At 35.0% G+C, this 21,879-nt stretch overlaps 1 protein-coding gene across 3 annotated transcripts in view; it reads right to left on the reverse strand.

The window, feature by feature from the left end:
- The window catches only part of LOC136033761 (myosin heavy chain, non-muscle-like), a 79,459-nt gene that overhangs the window by 44,020 nt on the left and 13,560 nt on the right, over positions 1 to 21,879 (reverse strand). For all 3 annotated transcript variants that reach the window (XM_065714656.1, XM_065714657.1, XM_065714655.1), the window contains exon 2: positions 8,160 to 8,350. In XM_065714656.1, coding sequence (XP_065570728.1) covers positions 8,160 to 8,350 — 191 coding nt within the window. The remainder of the gene's footprint in view (positions 1 to 8,159; positions 8,351 to 21,879) is intronic.

Raw genomic sequence — 21,879 nt, forward strand, 5'->3', positions numbered from 1 at the left:
ATAGCTATCTCAAAATTTTGATTGGATGTGTTTCGAGAAATATAGGATAGGGAGGTGGGTTAGTTGCCCTCAAAACACTTCCGACTATTAAAAAGGCACTATCCCTTTCAGTATCCAATCTGTTTCTACGATAACAAATATCCATATCAAAATTTCTATCAGATTTACTTAGGGAAAATACATGGTGGAGGGGTGGGGGGGTTATCCAGCTCAGAAATTTATACGACTACTTTTTTTATATGAGCCAAGTACGGCCCTTGTCATAACTTACAACCCTTACCCTGAGGACTGCAGGGGTATTGCCATTCTAAAATTCATGATTTCTGAACCTTTAGACTACTTTGAACAAAAAGCATAGCTCATAATTTTGATTGGATGTGTTTGGAAAAGAGTGGGGTTGGGAGGGGGATAGTTGCCCTCCAGTCGCTTTTGACTATTAAAAAGGGCACTAGCCATTTCAATTTCCAATCGAATGAGTCCTTTTCAAGTTTCTACAACAACTCCTTTGAAACAAAGTGCCCTGGTCTAAGACCATAAAAAAAAGATATTGTGCCCGCGTCGTCCTTTACTTGGGCAACGCTTGTGGGCGGCCTTTGGTATAGCGTCCAATTTAAGATCTTTGTCTTGTTTTTGTTCCTTAGCCCTAGAATGTCCCATTCTTGTAACAAATTCTACAGAAAATATGGAATTGGTTCATTCCAGTGTTTTAACTAAAATACTTGGTTGCACCCAGCTTGTGCTGGCATCACAAAAAGTAATCGCTTTAAAAACCGTAATTTGTTATGCGTACAATGCCGATTATCAATGGTAGAAAATGATGAGGTTATTACAATCGAATAATATAATCAATTAATAAATCAGCCAGATGTGGTTCGACCAAACAAGGCTGTTAAATCCAAGGGTGCCGGTGGAAAATTTTCCAGGGGGGGACACAAAAAAAGCAGTGACGGTTGGGAGACAGGAAATACATTTCAGGATATTTTTCGTACAGATAAGTTTAAGTTAATTTTTAAATACTTTTAGGAAAAAACTATCAAATAAAAACAGCAGTTAAATTGCTTGCAAATTAAAACAAAATACAGTAAATTTTATGTGACAAGGATTCCTGGCAAAGGCATTAGTTTATTTAATCAATAATATATTTAATTATAATGCATTAAATATTAAAAGAAGATTAAACTGAAACCAAAATTACAGAAAGATTTATTGCTTTCGTAGATTTAACAGATGTTGAATTGTCTTTATGCAATTTCCTGCGCCTTAGAATAGTTTACAGAAGGAGTAGAAATACTCAAAAATCATCCTGTCTGCATAGATACCACCTTTTGATTTTACAATGGCCATGCAAAATGTGCTTCTTTCGCAACAAGACAATTCTCCCCCTCGAACTTAAATATCTTATACATTCAGACATTAAAAAAAAATTGAATAGAGAAAGGAAAACATAATTCAAACTAATTATCCAGCTCTCAAATTGACCCTCTTTTTTTATTATAATATTGAACTAAATACAAAGAACAGGCTAAAAAAAGAAATGTCACAGGAGAACCTTGTCAAATAGTTTGTGATAAAAACTGGAAGTAAAAAGTAGCTTGGGCCAATATTCACCAAAAATAAAAATGGAATTCTCATGACAATTGCTAAACCGACAGTATTAGCTTTTTATGCTGATTCTAAGTGTAAAAAATACTTGCCGTTTATTGTTAACCACCCGAAACTATTAATCTAAAAAAAATTGCCTGAATTTGAAAAAAGAAGAAACACCCCCCAAAAAGCAAGCGATCTTATTGAAAATCCCTTTGTTAGATACATCATATCAGAAAACCCTAACGTAGAGGTTTCAAGCTCCAATCTTCAAAATGTGAATTTTTGTATTGCTTTTCAGATAAAAAAAAACATGGTCGATGCATATTTATTTGTTTTACTTTTTACCAGGAGTAATCAAACCGAAGGTCTAAGATAATTGAGAGAGAGCCTATTCAAATGTAAATTTAAAGTTCTTTTTAAGAGACCATACAGGTTGGGCTAGGGGAAGGTTATGTTTTCTGCCATTTTAGGGCACCAGACTACAAATTTATGCCAAAGGGAACGAATTTGGAATCAATTTAAAATTCCGAGAAGCTAGTTGATTTAAAAATATTAATTACTGTATTTTAGACTTCCCAGTTACAAAAGAAGTAATGCCGCACGATGGCAGTACCGGATTCAACAAATTTGAGTCGTTTTATTTGTAATAAATTTATCCTACATTTGGTAATCTGTAATTGTGGATCAGCTATAATGGGGGTGGGTGTGTCATTGCTTAGGTGGGGATAAGGTAGATTGAAAAAAAGTACATTTTAATGGACAAACCGCTTACTCTTCAAGAAGCTTCAGATAAATGTTAAAAGAGGTAGGGGGGAGTTGATATTAATTAATATATTCCTCTATACAGCTAGAATATTATATTTCCATATCTAACAGCACAAAGGTGGAAAAGGCAAGGTAGGTCATCATCAGCCCCGCCAGCAAATTTTTTTGGGGTGGCAAATGCTGCTTTGAGCTTAGTTTTCAGGAGTTTAAATGGTAATATTTTTCTTTTACTATTTATGAAGTAATTCAATATATTTACACAAATGCATGTAATGTATTTATCGATAAGAAAATCCTATTTCTGAGTTTGTCATGGCTTCAATTATGTAGAAAATCAAAAGTTTCACAGAATTTCTGCCCATACTAACAATAATACTCCTTTTCATTCAACCGAAATTCTTTAGTAGTAATAGTAACAAGGCCTTTGTACCAAAATTAGTATTCATCCCCAATATATAAGTTCATTCAAATTTATCCAGAATTGAAATAACAAATTTAAACGTAGGATGGTACTAGCCAACGTACAATTAATGACTTAAAAATTTTAAAAGTAATTGACCAGGGTTTTAAGGGGCCGATACCTCAAATTATATCTTGGTTAGTCCTGGGTGTGATTAAGAAAACAATCAAAAATTGAATAATAAAAGAGCTTTCCATTAAAACAAGGTTCAGATTTGAAACCTATTTGAACAGATTATTTTTTATGTAAAGGGGACTGTCTCCTCTTTAGCTCCTTACTATTTATTGTGAAGTCTGACTTTTTTCCAGGGTTTTAAAGAAAATTTGCAATTAGAAAAATAAATTTCAAAGCGCTAGAAAACATTTGCTTAATGAGCATTGTAGAGAAGGGGGCAGTCCCCCTTATATACAGAGTAATTTCAATTTATTTAAAATTTTAACCTTGCTCCTTACTTTAGTTGAAATGCATAAAAAAACAATCAATATTTCAGTGATCTTTGTTTTGATTTTGATGAGTAATCAAACAGTTCGTGGTAAAAAAAACTGCAAGTAAAGAGCGACCGGCTCAATAGTAACCAAAACAATAAAACGGAATTTTGATACAAATAGAAACATAAAAAGAATTGGCTTTTTATGTTGGTTCCAAATATATAAGTTATATAATATAAGCGTGTCTTTGAAGATAAAATGACCCCCTACAGCCCCTGGGGAAAGCTTTTTAAGTTAACAAATTTGAGTGTTGTTTACTTATAGTTTTTGTTATTGGGGCGTATGCATACATTTTTCGGGTGAGTAGGAAGAAAGAATTTTCTGCTAGGAGGATTTTGCATGGGGATAATTTTCCATGGGGAGGGAAGTTTCCAGAGGGTGAAATATCATGGGAAATTTTACACTTGGTGAATTAAGAGAATTCCAATACAAAATTACTTTATATGTTTTGCTTTCTCTTTACCAATTCAATTTTACGCGTGTAGATTTTAACGGTAATTGTCCGGGGTAAATTTTCGTCAGGATTGAATTATTCAGAAGATATTTCTGTGGGGAGGGAGATTTTCCCATGGAGGTGAAGCCGGATATTCTAACGTTATTTAAAAGCGATTCGAAATTAAATTTAAAAAAAAAATCAACTGAAAGTAAGGAGCAACATTAAAACTTAGAACGAACAGAAATTCTTAGGTATATGAGGGTGGTTACCCCCATTTTCAACACTTTGCTCTTTACGCTAAAGTTTAAATGTTTTCCAAATTCTTTAAAAATGACTTGCGAAAGACAACGGTTCCTTAATTAAAACAATAAATAACATTTTTTAAAGTCCTGAAAAACTGTAGCGTGAAGAGCAAGGTGTTGATGAGGGGACAATCCCCTTCATAAATGTAATAATTTCTGTTCGCTTTAAGAAGCAGCATTCCTTTCATGGAAAATATTTCTAATTATAGCGACTTTATACATCACCTTATGGGTACTCTTGCAATGCAAGCAAAAGTTGAAGCCATATTTTTAATCAAATTGCCCCTAATTAAAAAGTTTTCTATAATTATGCAGACTTTCTAGTGAATTGCACTAATTACTAATAATCAAATACATATTTAGGATTACCATAAAAAGCTGATTCTTTGTTTTAACATTATCAATAGTTAGGCTCTTATACTTTCGTTACTGACAAGGATCGTTATTTACTTACCATTAATTACTACGAAGAAATTTCTTTTTTTTGCTCCAACCAAATCATATAGAAAAAGTGTTTGTGGAAAACTACAAAGGAGTCATTCAGTCACAAACTAGAACGAATATTTTCTTTATTGAGGGTCAAAATATATTTGAACGCAGCCAATAATGGGGCAACACACATTTTGTCCATGGATTTTCCCTATTCCGCTCTCTTTCCTTTGGTTTCCTTATAATTCCAGGAGGCAATGCCCTCTACCGGTGCCCAGGTTTATTCCCACCTTGTTTCTAATGAAGAAAACTCAACTATTTCCAGTTATAATCAACTTGAAGTGAACGTACAAATTGACATTGTAAATTCGCAAACCGTACCTTGTGTTTCGCGTAATGACATGAGTAATTCTCCTGGATTGTTCGATTCTTCAAAAATCACTACCCTACCATCAATTGCAAATTACCCCACATATATCTTATCAAACAGCTCATGATACTGAACTGTAAGTAAGAAGCGACCCAGTTCAATAGTAATCAAAACTCTAAAAAAAACAGAACTTTGATACCAATAGATATTTCAAAAGAATTGGATTTTTATGCTGATCTCTAACATATAGTTTAATTAAGTGTAGCTTTATCCATCAAAGGTTACGAGCCTAAGAAAAGTTTCCTGATTTTTGAAAAAAGAGGGAACCATCCCCTAAAATTCAAGTGATTTTCATACCATCAGATCAGATCAATTACCTTATCAGAGAATCCTACTGTATAGGTTTCCAGCTCCTATCTGCAAAAATGTGGAATTTTGTATATTTGCCAGAAGAAAGAACGAACAAAGGTGTTTAATTATTTGTCTTTTTAAGTGCTTATTCGAGCGGACACTAATAGTTATAGTACCCTTTGTAAGTGACCAAAAAATGGGAGGGCAATAAGGCTTCTTCATCCGCTCCTTTTTTCCCAAAACAGTCTGATCAAAATTTCAAGATAGCCATTTTGCTCATCGTAGCTGAACGGCCCAATAACTATACCTATGGATATAACATTAACCCGTCAAAGCCCCAGGCAAAAGGTGGTTAAGCTATTAAATTTGTCCATTTCTTAGGCATAGTATTTGTTATTGGGATGCATGCATATATTTTCGGGTGGGAGCAATGAGAAATTTTCTACTGTTTTTTCCAAGGGGTAATTTTCCATGGGTAGAGAAGTTTACAGGGAGTGAACTTGTTAGGCGGAATTATACACTGCTGGAATTTGCCAGAATTCTTATACAAAATTCTTTTATATGTCTTGCTTTCTCTTTTCCGTTTCAATTTTACGCGCGGAGTGGTTCAAAGTAATTGTCTGGCGTAAATTTTCAAAGAGATTGAATTGTCAAGAGGATATTTTCATAGGGAGGGGGTTTTTCCGTGCACGTGGGGCCAGATTTCCTGAAATTATTTAAAAAACAGTCTTAAATTAAGAGCAACATTTAAACTGAAAGTAAGAAGTAATATTAAAACTTAAAACGAACAAAAATTATTAAGTATATGTAGGGGGTTACCCCCTTCTCAACACCTCGTTCTTTAAGCTAAAGTTTGAATTTTTCCCAACTCTTTAAGAATTACTTCTGAAACTCAAGGGCCATTCAATAAGGCGCTTTTTTGAAAGTAATACAATGTTTAGAGAAACGAGTGAGGTGTTGAGGAGGGGGCAACCGCCTACATATACGTAATAATTTCTGTTCAGCTCCTTATTTTCATTTGAATAAACTTTTTTTTATATTAGAATCTAGTGAAGACAAATTGTCAAGCAATACAAAAATGACTAGTGTCTTTGAGTCCCATACCTGTGAAAATTACCTAAAAAAAAGACGCAGAGATTTTCGATACCAATAAACTAATTATTAATCTTGAATGTCCTTATGATTGCTTATCTTATCTTTCCAGCATCAGAAAAGTAATGAAGATAATTCATTCTTGAAATCCAGAGCTCAATCAATCAATCAATCAATTTATTTACTCAATAAATTTACCACAAAAACAATTTAACATAGACTCCCCCTGAGGCTCTATAACCAGGGGATAAAAGAGGGAAGAACACAAAAATGAAACAAATAGTGAAAAAAGATATTTTCAATATAATGCATTTCAACCTTCCGAAGACTCAACTCATGCACACACAACACACACACACGCACACACACACACACGCACACACACACACACACACACACACACACACACACACACAAACACGCACACACACACACACACACACACACACACACACACACACACACACATTCACACACATAATTAAAAACTCACAACAATACACACAACACACACAAAACAAAAAACACTCAACAATAATTAAAAGTCTCAAACATAAAGAGATTTTAAGAAACTCAAGCAAAGATATAGGACGATAATTGGCAACATTATTTCGTTGTCCGTCTTTACATAAAACAATTACTCTAAATCGCTTAAGAGAATTGAGAAAAGTCCCGTTTTCAAAAGAAAGATTTATAATCTCCGTCAATGGCGAAATAATTGAAGGAAGAATGGACTCAGCTACCATAGTCGGAATGCAGTCAGGGTCAGATGACGAAGAACCTTTCAAGCTGGCCACAATCCTGGCCACTTTAAATCAGAAGAAGTATACAACACAATCAATTTGAGACAATGCAAACCAAGATAAGATTTGTAATCTGGTTGTGACTGCGAAAACCTGACTGAAGACGTGGTAGTTTTTCAATGTTGGCAAAATATTATGTACATGGTTCTTGAACAGATGAAACACCCTCAACAACTACATCACCAACTGCAAGATTTGGAGGGATAGAAGGAGCTGGAAAAGAAACTTATAGGACAGAATTGATCTCTTGCCGGGTTTTTGGAACATCTTTCTCACAATCCAAGAACCTTTTGGAATAATACAGAAATTTGGCCTTCCGGCACAAGGAGTTGAAAAGATTCCTGTAGAGTTTGAATAGCTGAAGACGTGCAGAATCAAAGATGGCTTTGCTGACTTAAAAGCTTTCCAAAGAGAGTTTTTTCTTCTCCAACTCTTTAGAAGGCCAAGGGTCATCCATGAGCTAAGAAGAATAGATCTTTTTAATCTTGAAGTAAAGGGGGACAGAGCACATACGTCAAAAATAGACTCTTTCACTGACTCGTAAATGGAATTAAACTTTGAAAAAAAATCATTATTCTAACCAAATTTTCCATGTCTTCTCAGCTAAATGGAATCTGAGGCGGATCAATTCAGTCAGAACAAACCTAAGAGAAGCTGAAGCAGATGCTGGAGTATTTCTACACAACATTTTTTCATGGCTAAAGCTGGAAAGTACAGGAAAATAGTCTGAAATATCACTCACTACAACAGGATTGCAAACCGAATTAAGAGATGAAACAATATTATCAGTTAAACACGCTGACGTATCAGTTAAACGTGTCGAAAAGGGAACCTTTTAGGGACCACTCATATTTCTAGTTATGATTACCAATATTGATCAGGAATTCCCCCAAAGGTGGAAGTATGTGGATAAGTTGTCGATTAAGGTCAATTACTGCTCTCTAACAGTATTTTGGCATAGTCCCGGCACGGTGTCTTCTTAGCATATCAATTCTTTAAAGTAAAGTTATGCTTTCAGGAAAAAGAGCTAGAGGAGAAATTTGAATATGGATAAATAAATAGCTAAAAATACTTACTCTGTAGTCGATGCACCCTTTACATTCACAGTGATCCTGGGTCCATCCGCAATACCCCGCATTTGAACAGCATGGCCACTGTCCATCCGGATTACATTTTGCAACTGTTGCATTATCAGACAAGAGAAATAACGTTGTTACATCATAATTGGTACCACACCGAAGGTCATCTCTCCACAACAAATGGCTATCTAAAAAGTGAAAAAGAAAACAATGGCGTTAAGAAAACGTGCTTGGCCTACACACCCTCTCCACGTGGCAAAAGATAAAAGAATATCTTAGCGTTTAAAATCATAATAACTCCTTAATTTTGTAAGCATAAAACCAACATAAAACTTCCAGGCGTAAAAAAAAAATCACCATCAATAAATAAATGAAATCCAAGACAAACAACAAATTACAATAAATAACCAATTCAAACTCAAGACGAGTATAAATTCACATGAATAGGGCTGACAACTGTTATGCTTCCAATAAAATAAATGTAATAATAAATCCAATAAATAAATCCAATAAATGTAATTTTGTAAGAATCCTGGGGGAGAGGGGAGGTAAATTTGGAGCCAATTTTTTCAAATCAAATGAGAATGACAGAGGAAACTGTAATTGAGCTTTATAGTAACAAAAAAGACAAAATATACAAAAGAAAACTAACCGCCACTAAGATAGCTTAGATATAGTTTTGACAAAATTTTCGGAGAAACTAATTCTCAACTGAAAAGAGGGGGAGACTGGGTTTTTTTCTAAATAAAATGAAAATGATAGTGGAAACAGAAAAATAAGCCACATAGGAACAAAACAAACAAAGCTATAATAAGAAAATCTAACCCTTCATTAAGAATGTTAGATTATGCAGGTTTGTTAATCATTCCTCAAAACTGTTAGTTTCAACTTCATACACTAAACTGTTCCTAAGATAATGTTAAGCCCTTTAGAAAGCCTACAGTCAGACGGTGAGTTGTGATTAAGTTCATTTTCACTCCCAATAAAATTCCTTGAATGTTTCATTATCATACCCTTACACATAGTTGTAATAGTAGTTACAGTAGTGGTATTGGTGTAACAAGGAGTAGTATTGATAGTAATATCGGTAATGCTGGAAGCGGCAGTAGTATTTAAGTGTTGCAATGATAAGTAGTTGCAATAGAATTTCCTCAATTCCTCAAAAAGGAATTGGAGCAGTAGTACTAATAGTAAATGTAGCACTGATCGTAATGTTACTAGTAGCATATTGCCTTTTGGTCAGTTTATCCCCCTTTTAACATTCTCTAGAAGTTGCGACTTAATAACCAAATTCAATTCTTGAGATACGCTCATTTAACAATATACAAGCACAGCGTCCTTTGATTGAAATTTCCCCTCAACGTTGTAAATGAAGCAGTGTGGTAGCAGTAGTAGTAGTGATAGCAGTCATAGCAGTGGCAGGTGCATTAGTAGTGGTAGCATAAGAAATTTGTCTTTTTGATCATCTCCCTTATTATTTCCTCTAAGTTCCAAATTAATATACCCAGTCGTTCCTGAGGTATGCCCTTTTGAGAATCTGTATACACAACGTCTTTTGATTTAGTTCAACCTTACCCTTTGATTTAGTTCAACACACTAGTTCAACCCATCATTCTCTGAAAGACTCGCCTGAATACTCTTCGTCTTTTTGGAAAGTGAAGTTCAAAAATACATACCTTTCTCGATAACATATACTATATGAAAACAATAAACAAACTGCCTAGCTTACAGCCTTTTCCCTGAGGACTGTGGGGTAGTTCAAATCACCCAATACATAATTACAGTACCTTGCGACAATGCTTAACAAAATCGTTCTCTTGAAATTTCGATCAGCCGTGTTTTGGAGAATGATAGGTTTGTGACGGAGGGGTTGATTGCAATCAATTCACTTTTGACTCTTAAGAGCACTATAACTCACGACTTCCAATCACATGTGCCCAATCTGATTTGAGTTTTATGTAGCCACCCATTCCATCTAAACCTTATATGTCCCGGGGCATAACTTACAACCCTTGTTCCTTATCTTTGGGGGTTGTGTCAACCCTGAAGGCATTGTTGCATGCTCTTTATGGATATTACACGGATGCGTCTGGGGAAAACAGGCTGTCTGAGAGCAGGGAGTGGGGCTATTCATCCTGCTTCATTTTTGACTAAAAAAAATTGAACTTTAAATTTTCAATCAATTTAGGCTTCCTTACAGTTTACACAGCCATCCCATCCATAACAACCTTGAATGCCCTGAAACATATCTTACAACCCTTGCCCCCAGACTCTAGAGGATTATGCCAACCCCAAAGGCCTTGTTATGTGATCTTTGAACTGTTTTTGAACAAACAACTATCTCAAAATTCCCATTGGACGTATTTTGTGGAAATAGAACTTAAGGGAGGAAGTTAACCTCGGATTAATTTGACTCATAAAAAAGGGCACTAGAGTTTCTGAGTTCCAATCTAATGAGCCCTCTTTCCTAAGCTCACTAAGCTCATAAGACCCTCCTTTTTATAAGAGCCTTATATGCTTTTGGGGCATGACTTACAGCCCTTCCCCTCATGACTGTGGGTGGAAGTTGTCATTCTCATACAAATTTACTGGACCTTTCGACTACCCTTAACAAAATGACTGTCTCATAATTTTGATTGGAAGTGTTTGGAAAATGATGGGCATGGGGGAGGGGGGGAATGGTTGCTCTCCAATCACTCCCAAAATCTAAAAATGGGACTAGAACTTTCAATTTTAATTTTCAATCGAATGAGCCCATTTCAAAGTTACTACTACTTGTTTACAAAGTTCCCTGGTCTAAAAAACAAAAATAAATAAAAAAAATACATTTTGCCCCCATCGCTCTTTGCTGTGGCAATGTTATTGCCCTATCTATGGTACTGGTGAAACTTGTCTATGCTATATTTATAATGAGCTCATTAATTCGATTTGTTTTTATTTTTGTTCGCCAAATCATATTTGGAAACCTAATAGGATTTCTGATAATAGTAAAGGTTTTGATGTGGGATATTTTTCTGATACGTCCTCGGAGAAGGTTGGGGGGGGAGTTGTAATTCGTGGTAGGACTCGAAAAATAATCTGAAAATAAAAAGCAAAGTTTTTTCAACTGAAAATAAGGAGTAGCATTAAAACTAGCAAGGAACAAAAGTTTTTTCTTATAAGAGGTGGGCTGCCCCCATCTCTATCCCTCAATCATTACAGTAAAGTCTTTTGTGCTTGAAATAAGGTTCTTGTTCCAATTCAAAGGATTTTGTGTTTCAGTATTCGTTCTTAAAACTTTTTAGAAAGCTAAACTTTTAGCAGAAAGAGCGAGGTGTAGAGACGAGTAAAGCCTCCTTTAATATAGAGATTATTTTCTGTTTGTCTTAAGTTTTAAAATTGTCCCTAACTCTCATTTTAAATTTTCACCGGCTAGTAGCTTTCAAATGGTATAGTTAGAGATTTAAGAATCCGTGGAAAAAGTTAATATTTTTGCCATATTTATAGATATCCTAATTGTGTTTTTGGAATATCGATTAACATAGGTATAGTTTGCATTAGAATCCGTGGAAAAAGTTAATATTTTTGCCATATTTATAGATATCCTAATTGTGTTTTTGGAATATCGATTAACATTTGGCAGTCTTTCTTTAGTTACATTTTGTAACTGTTCTTTGTAATGAAAGAACAAACAACACAATTTTGGAAAAACATGTTTCTAATATAAATATTTTAGGCATTCGTCACCTAGTTTCCATTTAAAACCTTTGAGGTCCAAAATGTTTTCATTTAAATTTCTTCCTTTTCAAGTGCCATATTTCATAAACATTCTGAAATGATAAACGGAAACTTGAGTAATAGCACATTTAGTCACTGTTACTCACCCTAAAATTTTAGCAACGGAATTAAAATGAACAAATTTTTCCAAATAGAAGAGAATGTAATTTGGGTATTATGTATTCTATAAATTTTAGAAGAATAATCTCATCACGTCATTACTTCATGACTGAGGAAGGAGTATCTCGGTATGTTGGTGATAGAAAAGATTCTAAAAGTTACCCCCTCCACAAAAAGTACTTCCCAGAAAACAGGCCCTGCCAAAAATACCCCCCTCCTCTGTCTACAAAAGAAAACAACAGACTGTAAAAGAAACTCCAAGAAAGCAGTTATTTCTGGTTTATGCAGTTATTATGACAGTAAAGAACAACAATAAACCCCAAAATTAGCAGAGTTTATTCCATAGAGGAGAGGAGCTGCCCTTTCTTCATCCACCCCATCTCCTCATGGTTGCAGAAACATTGGAGGGTGCTCATTACATCAGAAACTAAGATTTCTTGCCCTTTTTTATCAGTTGAAAAGGATTGTAAACTAGCTAATCTTTTCATTAAACAGGTGATATGATTGAGCGTGGTAATCACAGAGGCTTTAGCTTGGTTTCTGTAGGAAGCAAACTATTAAGTATGATGACACTTAATGCTTGAGGAACGGTTGAAGGTAATAAGTAGAAACTTTCATCGTGTATTATGGGGATGTTGAAAAAAAAAACCAAAGATGCTATTTGCATTCTGCTACTAATGCTACTACAGCTAATACAACTATTGTTACTATACAAATTACTAAAGGATGACTTTGTTTATTAATTTAACTTTCGGGAATTGATAAAAGAAATAATCAATTGACCAAAAAGAAAACATTTTTACGCTAATACTACTACTACCACAGCTACTACGGCTGCTACCACGGCTACCTTTATAATAATTGTTACTATACAAGCTAAGGGTATTAAGGTGAAGCTTTAGAGGGATATTTATGCTAATATTGAATTTATCGAACAAAATAAAAGCAAACTTTATCATATAGATTGTCAAAAGGGTGGCAAAGAAATATCACAATAGCAACTTACATTATAAAGTTAAACCTTTCCGGGTAAGTTGTGGCAAAATTTTGAAATAGCCAGAAGACACTATTTGTATACTTTTAATAATAACTCTACGTTTACTGTAGCTAATGCAATTAAGAGCATTAAGATGAAACTTTTAGGGAACATTTAGGGGAAGCTTCAGTTAAAAGAAAAAAAATTATATGCATGGAAGTATTAAAAGGGCATATAGGCAATATCATAGGCAGTACCGCTCTATCACAGCTAGTAACATCATTGCTATTTTATAGGAGCTAATTGGATCAGAAATTAAAAGTTGTAGTGCACATTTTAAGAGTAAAAAGGTATTGGAGGACAATCAGCTCTCTCGTTTAGCCCATAATTTTCAAAATACTTTCAATCAAAATTTTAAGACAGGCATTTTGTTCAACTTAGCTGAACAGTCTACTATACATATATCTCTAGGGTTATTGGGTAGGACAACCTCCTAATGTTATGCAATTTACCCATTATGCTTAAAAACTAAATATTGCATTAAAATTAAATCAAAACACACTGTATTTATGCTAGTTGCCAATAAGACATCTCAGCAATATCCCAAGAACGACTGAGGGTATTAAGTTCAATTTTTTGTGGCTACTCCTATTACTACTTTTGCTCATTAAATTTGATTAAATCAAAAGAGTGTAAGTTTATCCATGTTGTCAAAGAGCATAAATAGAATTGTTTGGGGATGTTATTGAGTTTTATTTTCAGATCAAAAGAGGAGTTATAAAACTAACTTAAGGGTGAATGCTGCTAAAAAAATTTGAAAAAGTTTTGTGGCAAATAAAAGCTAAAAATGTGACACATTTTTTTGTACAATGCTTTGTTCTTAGAATTTGGTGATTCAAACAGTTTATGGCAATAAACTTTAAGCAAGCAATGGCGTGGGCTAGCAGTAACCAAAACTATAAAGAAAAAATATCAAATGGTAAACTTTAATCAAGTTTAATGTTAATGAACAAAAGCTCCAAGCCTGAGGAAAGTTGTCGGGTATTTTAAAAAGCAAAATAATACCCCTCAAGGGGTATTGGCATGAAAATTACAATTTCAAAAAAGGTCAAGAGCACTAGAACTCACGACTTCCAATCACATGTGCCCAATCTGATTCGAAATTTATATAGCCACTCATTCCATAAAAATTTTATATGTCCTGGGGCATAACTTACAACCCTTGTTCCTGGACTTTGGGGGTTGTGTCAACCCTGAAGGCATTGTTGCATGCTCTTTATGGAAATTACACGATTCCGATTGGATTCGTTCGGGGAAAATAGGCTGTCTGAGAGCAGGGATTGGGGCTAGTCACCCTCCTTCACTTTTGATTAGAAAAATAGAACTTTAAATTTTCAATCAATTTAGGCTTCCTTAAAGTTTACACAGCCATCCCATCCATAACAACCTTGAATGCCCTGAAGCATATATTACAACCCTTTCCCCCAGACTCTAGAGGATTTTGTCAACCCCAAAGGCCCTGTTATGTGATCTTTGGACTGTTTTTGAACAAACAACTGTTTCAAAATTCCCAGTGGATGTTTTATGTGGAAAAAAATTTAAGGGAGGAAGCTACCTTCGGATCAATTTGACTCCTAAAAAGGGCACTAGAGTCTCTGAATTCCAATCTAATGAGCCCTCTTTCCTAAGCTCATACGACCCTCCTTTTTATAAGAGCCTTATATGCCGTTGCGGCAAGACTTACAGCCTTTCCCCTCATGACTGTGGGTGGAAGTTGTCATTCTCATATATATATTTACTGGACCTTTCGACTACCCTTAATAAAATGACTATCTCAGAATTTTGATTGGAGGTGTTTGGAAAATGATTGGCGTGGGGGGAGGGATGGCTGCTCTCCGATCACTCCCAAAATCTAAAAATGGGACTAGAGCTTTCAATTTTAATTTCCAACCGAATGAGCCCATTTCAAAGTTTCTACTAAAATTCCTTGTCTACGGAGTTCCCTAGTCTAAAAACCAAAAAAAAAAAAAAAATAAAAATACATTTTGCCCTGATCGCTCTTTGCTATGGCAGCGTTATTGCCCTATATATGATACTGGTGACACTTATCTATGCTACGTTTATAATGAACTTATTAATTTGAATCGTTTTAATTTTTGTTCACTCAATCATATTTCGAAACCTAATAGGATTTCTGATAATAGTAAAAGTTTGTTTTTATTTTGCTTATCATGTATATCAAGCACTAGCTGTTGGGGTGGCGCTTCGCGCCACCCCAAAACCTAGTAGGTGGGGCGCTTCGCGCCCCCCCAAGCCCCCCCGCGCGCGTAAGTCGTTACGCGCCATATTAGTTACGCGACATTGTAGTTGTGTCCCTGTGTCCCACCTGTGAATATAGATAGATTTATATATGTGTTTCAAACTACGTAAAAATTGCGAATATACAACATTCTTGGCTTTCCCACTACTGGGAGCTTTCCGTTTCCAATTGCCAGCAATTGATCTGAAAATGTTTGACCAGAGTCATCGTTTTGCAATCGGACACGCATATTTGTAGTTAATTTTAATATTTTTACGTGTGCCCATAAATTAGAATTTTTCAGGCAAGCATTCATTTCGTCTGCAGGAGTTGATCTAGGTATTATAGGTAATGTTTGCCTGAAATCTCCCGCAAGCAATATTAATGTGCTGCCAAAGGGTTTCGACTTCCCTCTCAAATCTTTCAAGCATTGATCCAGAGCCTCGAGCGATTTTTTGTGTGCCATTGTGCACTCATCCCAAATAATAAGTTCGCATTGCTGCAATACTTTACCCATCCCAGATGATTTGGAAATATTGCACCTTGGAGTTTCTGTAGAATGCAAATTCAGAGGCAATTTCAAAGCGGAATGAGCAGTTCTTCCACCAGGCAGCAATGTTGCGGCTATTCCGGACAACACAATTACCAACGCTATAACATTTTTTGATCGAATTGACGCCAGAATCAGTTTTATCACAAACGTTTTACCAGTACCTCCTGGCGCATCCAAAAAGAAAATTTCTCCAACGTTGTTATTGACACAATGCATTATCGTATCATAAATGTCTTTTTGTTCCGACGTTAACTTGGAAATGTTATTTTGTACATACGACAATAGATCACTCGTACTGTAACTTTGTTCACGATCCAATTCTACACATGTCGAAACAGCAGCAATACGGTTAGGTGAAGGCATTCCCAAATCCTGAAGAGGTTTGTTTGCCATACGTACGCACAAACCTTCTATAATAACTAAAGTGTAGTTATAAATTTATGATGTAAAATCAAAAGTCATATCTGACGTCTCTAACTATTTTCGATGGAGTATATCTTCGGACATTTTTGACTTATATTTTTCCCATAACTCTGTAGGAGCTGATGGAGAGCAAGTTGTTGAAATGATGCCAAACAATGCACGAATTTGGCTGGGGGTTGACGTTTCGCACGCGTCATTGATGCAGTTATCCCAGTGTTGGTCATTCTCCAATAAATTCAGAGCTTGGCATGCACTACGGTAAGTGTCATGTATTGTACCGTTTACAGTTCTCAAATACTCAAAGGATGTCGGACCGGGTACATTCACCAAAAGCAGGCGTAGAAAGAAGCATTCATGTTGATTGGGGTGAACGGTGTAGAGTCTTCCTATCGTGGTATCTTTGAAGATGGTAGGTTGGCCGTCGACTGACTTACCCTGTTTTCGACGTTCAAATACTTTATTTTTAGTATTCCACGTGTAATACGAAGGCACTTCAGTATACAGCAGTTTTTTTGCAAAAGAATCATTTTTGCATAGTGAAAAAAAGCTGTTAATTGTGTATCTGGTGGATTCAGGGCTCTTTGTTGCACGTTGGTTTCCGAGAAATAAACACGTTGACCATTCTGTAAATGTACCGCTAAGTGAACAACAGCTGGACTACGTTCATGTATCGGAAATGAAAGAATTCGCCAAACAGCTTCATTCTTTCTCTATCAGCAGCAAGTTTTTTGATAGACTCTTTGAGCATCTTCATCGGCTTTTGCCATTGTAAGTTCATCAGTCATTTTAAACTTAAACATTAATAGATTTCTACGTGAACATATATGTCTTAAATATCTTTAATGACGTCACCGTCATAGCAAAAATGACGACAACTAACTTCATGACGTCAGTCGACACAGAAACATGACGTCACCTGACAGACACACAGACAGACAACTTATTTTTATATATATAGATATCTTGTAGATTGTCAAAAATATTGCAAAGCGATATCACAATAACAGCTTACATTATAAAGGTAGACCTTTCTGGGCAAGATGTGGCGAACTTTTGAAATAGCCAGAAGACGCTATTTGTATAATTTTAATATTGCCTTTATGTTCACTGTAACTAATGCAATTAAGAGCAATAAGATGAAACTTTTAGGGAATGTTTAGGTGAAGTTTCAGTTAAACGAAAAAAATTATGTGCATGCAGGTATTAAAAGGGCACATAAGCTATATCATAGGCAGTATTGCTCTATTATAGCTAGTAATATCATTGATATTTTATAGGAGCTAATTGGATCAAGAAATTAAAAGTTCTAGTGCACATTTTAAGAGTCAAAAGTAATTGGAGGACAATCAGCTCTCCTGTTTAGCCCATAATTTTCAAGACACTTTCAATCAAAATTTTAAGACAGGCATTTTGTTCAACTTAACTGAATAGTCTATTATACATATATCTCTAGGGTTATTGGGTAGGTACACCCCCTAAAGCTATGCAATTTACCCATTATGCTTAAAAACTAAATATTGTTTTAAAATTAAATCAAAACACATTATTTTTATGCTAGTTACCAATAAGACATCTCAGCAATATCCCCAGAACGACTGAGGGCATTAGGTTCAATTTTTTGGGGCTACTTCTATTACTACATTTGCGCATTAAATTTGATTAGATCAAAAGAGTGTATGTGTATCCAGGTTGTCAAAGAGCATAGATAAAATTTTTCAAGAATGTTATTAAGTTTTATTTTCAGATCAACTAGAGGAGGTATAAAACTAACTTAATGAATGCTGTTAAAAAAATTTGAAAAGTTTTGTGGTAGATAAAAGCTTAAAAATGTGACACGTTTTTTTGTGCAATGCTTTGTTCATAAGCAAGCAGTGGCGTGGGCTAGCAGTAACAGAAACTCTAAAGACAAAAGAACAATGGTAAACTTTAATCAAGTTTAATATTAACGAACAAAAGCTCCGAGCCTGAGAAAAATTGCCGGATTTTTTAAAAGGCAAAAGAATACCCCTCAAGGGAGAAGTGGCATGAAAATTACACTGTCCAATTTGGCATATCAGAGAGCAGTATTGTAGAGGTTTCAGTCTCATATCTACAAAAATTTGGAATTTCGCATTTTTTTTCGAGGAGGAAGCTCACGGATACGTTTTTTTTATTATTTTGGGGTTTATAGTACCAAACGGAACTCCCTGCTCCCCCCTCCTCCTCAACACGAAAAAACCCCCCTGAAAACGTCTGTACAATTCTCAATAACCATTACTATATGTAAACAATGGTCAAAGTTCGTAACTTGCAGCCCCTCCCCTGGGGACTGTAGGGGATTAAGTTGTCTCAAAAGACACAATTATTATATTTTTCGACTATGCTGAACAAAATGACTATTTCAAAATTTTGATCCGGTGACATTGGGAAGAAAATGATTGTGGGAGGGGGCCTTTTTATTTTGTCACATAAAAAGTGCACTAGAACTTGTAATTTACGTTAGAATGAGCCCTCTCGCGACATTCTAGGACGACTGGGTTGATATGACCATCTCTGGGAAAAAACTAGACCTACGTTGCCCAGGCAACGTCAAGTGTTGCGAGAGCAACACTTTGGTTTTGTTTCTTCGCTATCAATCAGTAATCACATGATCAAAGGCTATTCCTCAGCGTTAAAAAAACAACAACAAAATACTATCGAAAGAAAGGACTAAGCTGACTTTGCAGCCAGTTGAACTTTATCCTTTTCAATCGTAGACATCTTGACGGATGAAAACTCGGAACAATATCTTCTATAATCTAGTTGGTATTATAAAGCTATCCCTAACTTTTCAGGATCAAAATACCATAGATGACATTCTATTAATTATTCTGAAACTATCTCATTGTTTTGCATTCTCGTTTGTGCTTGTTTCTTCACTATCGGTTAAATGAGGAAATTGTCAGCCTATCGAAGTTTTTAAAATTGTATGTTCAAACAAGAACGCAATCAGTTATCACATAACCAAAGGCTATTCCCCAGCGTTAAAAAAAACAACAACTACAAAATAAAATCGAAAGAAGGGACTAAATTGACTTTAAAGCCAGTTGAAGTTTGTCCTTTTCAATCGTAGACATCTTGACGGTTGAAAACTTGGAACAATATCTTATATAATCTAGTTGGTATTATAAAGCTATCCGTAACTTTTCAGGATTAAAATACCATAGGTGACACTAATTAATACGAAACTACCTCATTGTTTTACGTTATCGTTTGTACCAATTACGTAAATATTTAATTCTTTGAGATTTAAAAGATCGAATACAATGTGCACCAATTTGCACAAATTGTGTTGCGAGAGCAACAGTTTGGTTTTGTAACATTTTTTTTTCTTTGCCGTCTATCTCAGCTTATTCCTGGAAACTGGTAAGGGTCTAACCTGTGCAGTTTTTACGGAAAGTGTGGACCTCAGGCCGGATTGATGAATAGGACATTATATTTTGGAAAGCTCCACAAAACTCTTGCCTGGGGCCACAAAGGATGGTTTTTGCTTGTCTGATGCAGATGTTATAAATAAGAGCATAAAAAATGGTGTCTTCCCTGATCTTCTGAAAAAGGCTAAAATAATCCCTATATTTAAAAAAGGGGAGGCTCAAGATCCCAATAATTACCGTTCTATTGCACTCCTTTCCCCACTGGCTAAAGTTTTTGAAAAAATAATGAAATATAGACTTACATCATTTCTGGAAAAGATAAAAAAAATTTCGAAGTTCCAGTTTGGTTTTTTAAAAGATAGATCGACAGAAGATGCTGTCGCCGCAACACATATTTTCATTAATGATGCTTTAAATGATGATTGTTTAGCAGCTACATTGTTTTTTGATATTAAGAAAGCTTTCGACACTTTAAATCACGAAATTCTATTTAAAAAACTTGAAAATACGGGAATAAAAGGAGTACCTTTAAAATTAATCAAATCATATTTGCACAATCGAAGGTTTGTGGTAGATATCGATGGTGAATATTCGTCTGAGACATCGAATAATAATATCGGTGTACCGCAAGGCTCAATTTTAGGACCTCTATTATTTTTAATATATATAAATGATCTCCCTAAATCTACTCCTGAAAATGCATTAACAATTATGTTTGCGGATGATACTGCAGCAAGTTTAAAAGCACCAACATTAGATGCACTGAAAGAAAAACTGATTGAAGTTGCAAAATCCATCACATATTGGTTCCAAATTAACAAACTTGTCCCTAATTTGGTTAAAACAGAATTTATTACTTATGGAAGATCAAATCAAAAGTTGAAAAATATTTCTCTGAATGAAATTACCATTGATACTATTCATGAAATCAAAAGAGTATACACAGCAAAATATTTAGGTATCGTTTTTGACCCTACCATGAATTTTAAAACACATATTTCGATGTTGAGACTAAAATTATCAAGATATATAGGTTTGCTCCACCGACTAAAATTTTTATTCTCATATAAGGTTCTAAGGATCCTATATTTTTGCCTAATTGATGCACAAGTCCAATATTGCTCAGCTATATTTTTGCTGATTTGTAAATCACATATTGCCTACAAACCCTGCAAAACAAAGCTATTCGAATTCTAGATAAGTTTTTACAACACCCGAGGAGTACTCTGAAACACGCACTTCTTACCTGTTTCTAGACATAATGACTCTTACACAGAAATCTCATCTCCTATTATCTAGTTGGTTTTTTAAGATTCAACATGTACATAATTTCTTTTTTGACCAGAATTTACTGTCCAAACATCAAAATTCACTGATAACTAGATGTGTTAACCCACACAAACTACCTCTGGTGAAAAATGAAAGATCCCATTTCAACCTCCGGTATATGATCCCATCAATAGCCAACAAATATTCATTAAATAAATTTGTTGAGTTACCAAAAGGATCTTTCAAGAGACGATTAAAAAGTTATATAATGGAATCTGCTTGCAAGAACGGTTGGTAAAACATTTTTATTTTTTATTTTATTTTGGCCTCACTCCACTTACCCCACCTTAAATACTCTCATTAAAGATACTGTTTTTTTTTTGTTTTTATTGATGAAATAGTGGTTCATTTTTTGTTTGTTCTGTATCAATGAGGATTGTTAAATTTTGTTTATACGTCTTGCCCAGTAGTCGAGCTTGTCTCTCCATTTGGGCAAGTTGAAGATTTTGATGAATATGAATTTTTGAATAAATGAAAATGAATCTGAATCTGAGAGCCGGAGCCTATTGTGTGCAAAGTGAAGTGGAGTTATATAGCCTATGTCAGAAAGGAGTATCTGAAGTTTTGCAGCCAATCTTTCGTTTCATCAAACCATGTCTCTCCTTTCGAGCGGAATGCTCCCTTCTAGCAGGCAAGCAGGCAGGCACCACTTTCATATTGAAGATGGACTAAAATCTATAAGTATTATATATATGCGGTAGTTACCCGGCCCCACAGCTAATATATCTTCTTTGAGTGATAAATAGAAGAATTTACAGAAGCAAAAATGTGGCATTTTTTCCACGGGTCCGAAAGTGCTGCCATCTATTGTTTCTACCCGTTTCTGTTCGTGATTTCAGCTGAGTTTATCATTTGGTTTTTCGGACTTG

Source organism: Artemia franciscana, chromosome 12 (genome assembly GCF_032884065.1).
Source record: "Artemia franciscana chromosome 12, ASM3288406v1, whole genome shotgun sequence".
Lineage (NCBI taxonomy): Eukaryota > Metazoa > Arthropoda > Branchiopoda > Anostraca > Artemiidae > Artemia > Artemia franciscana.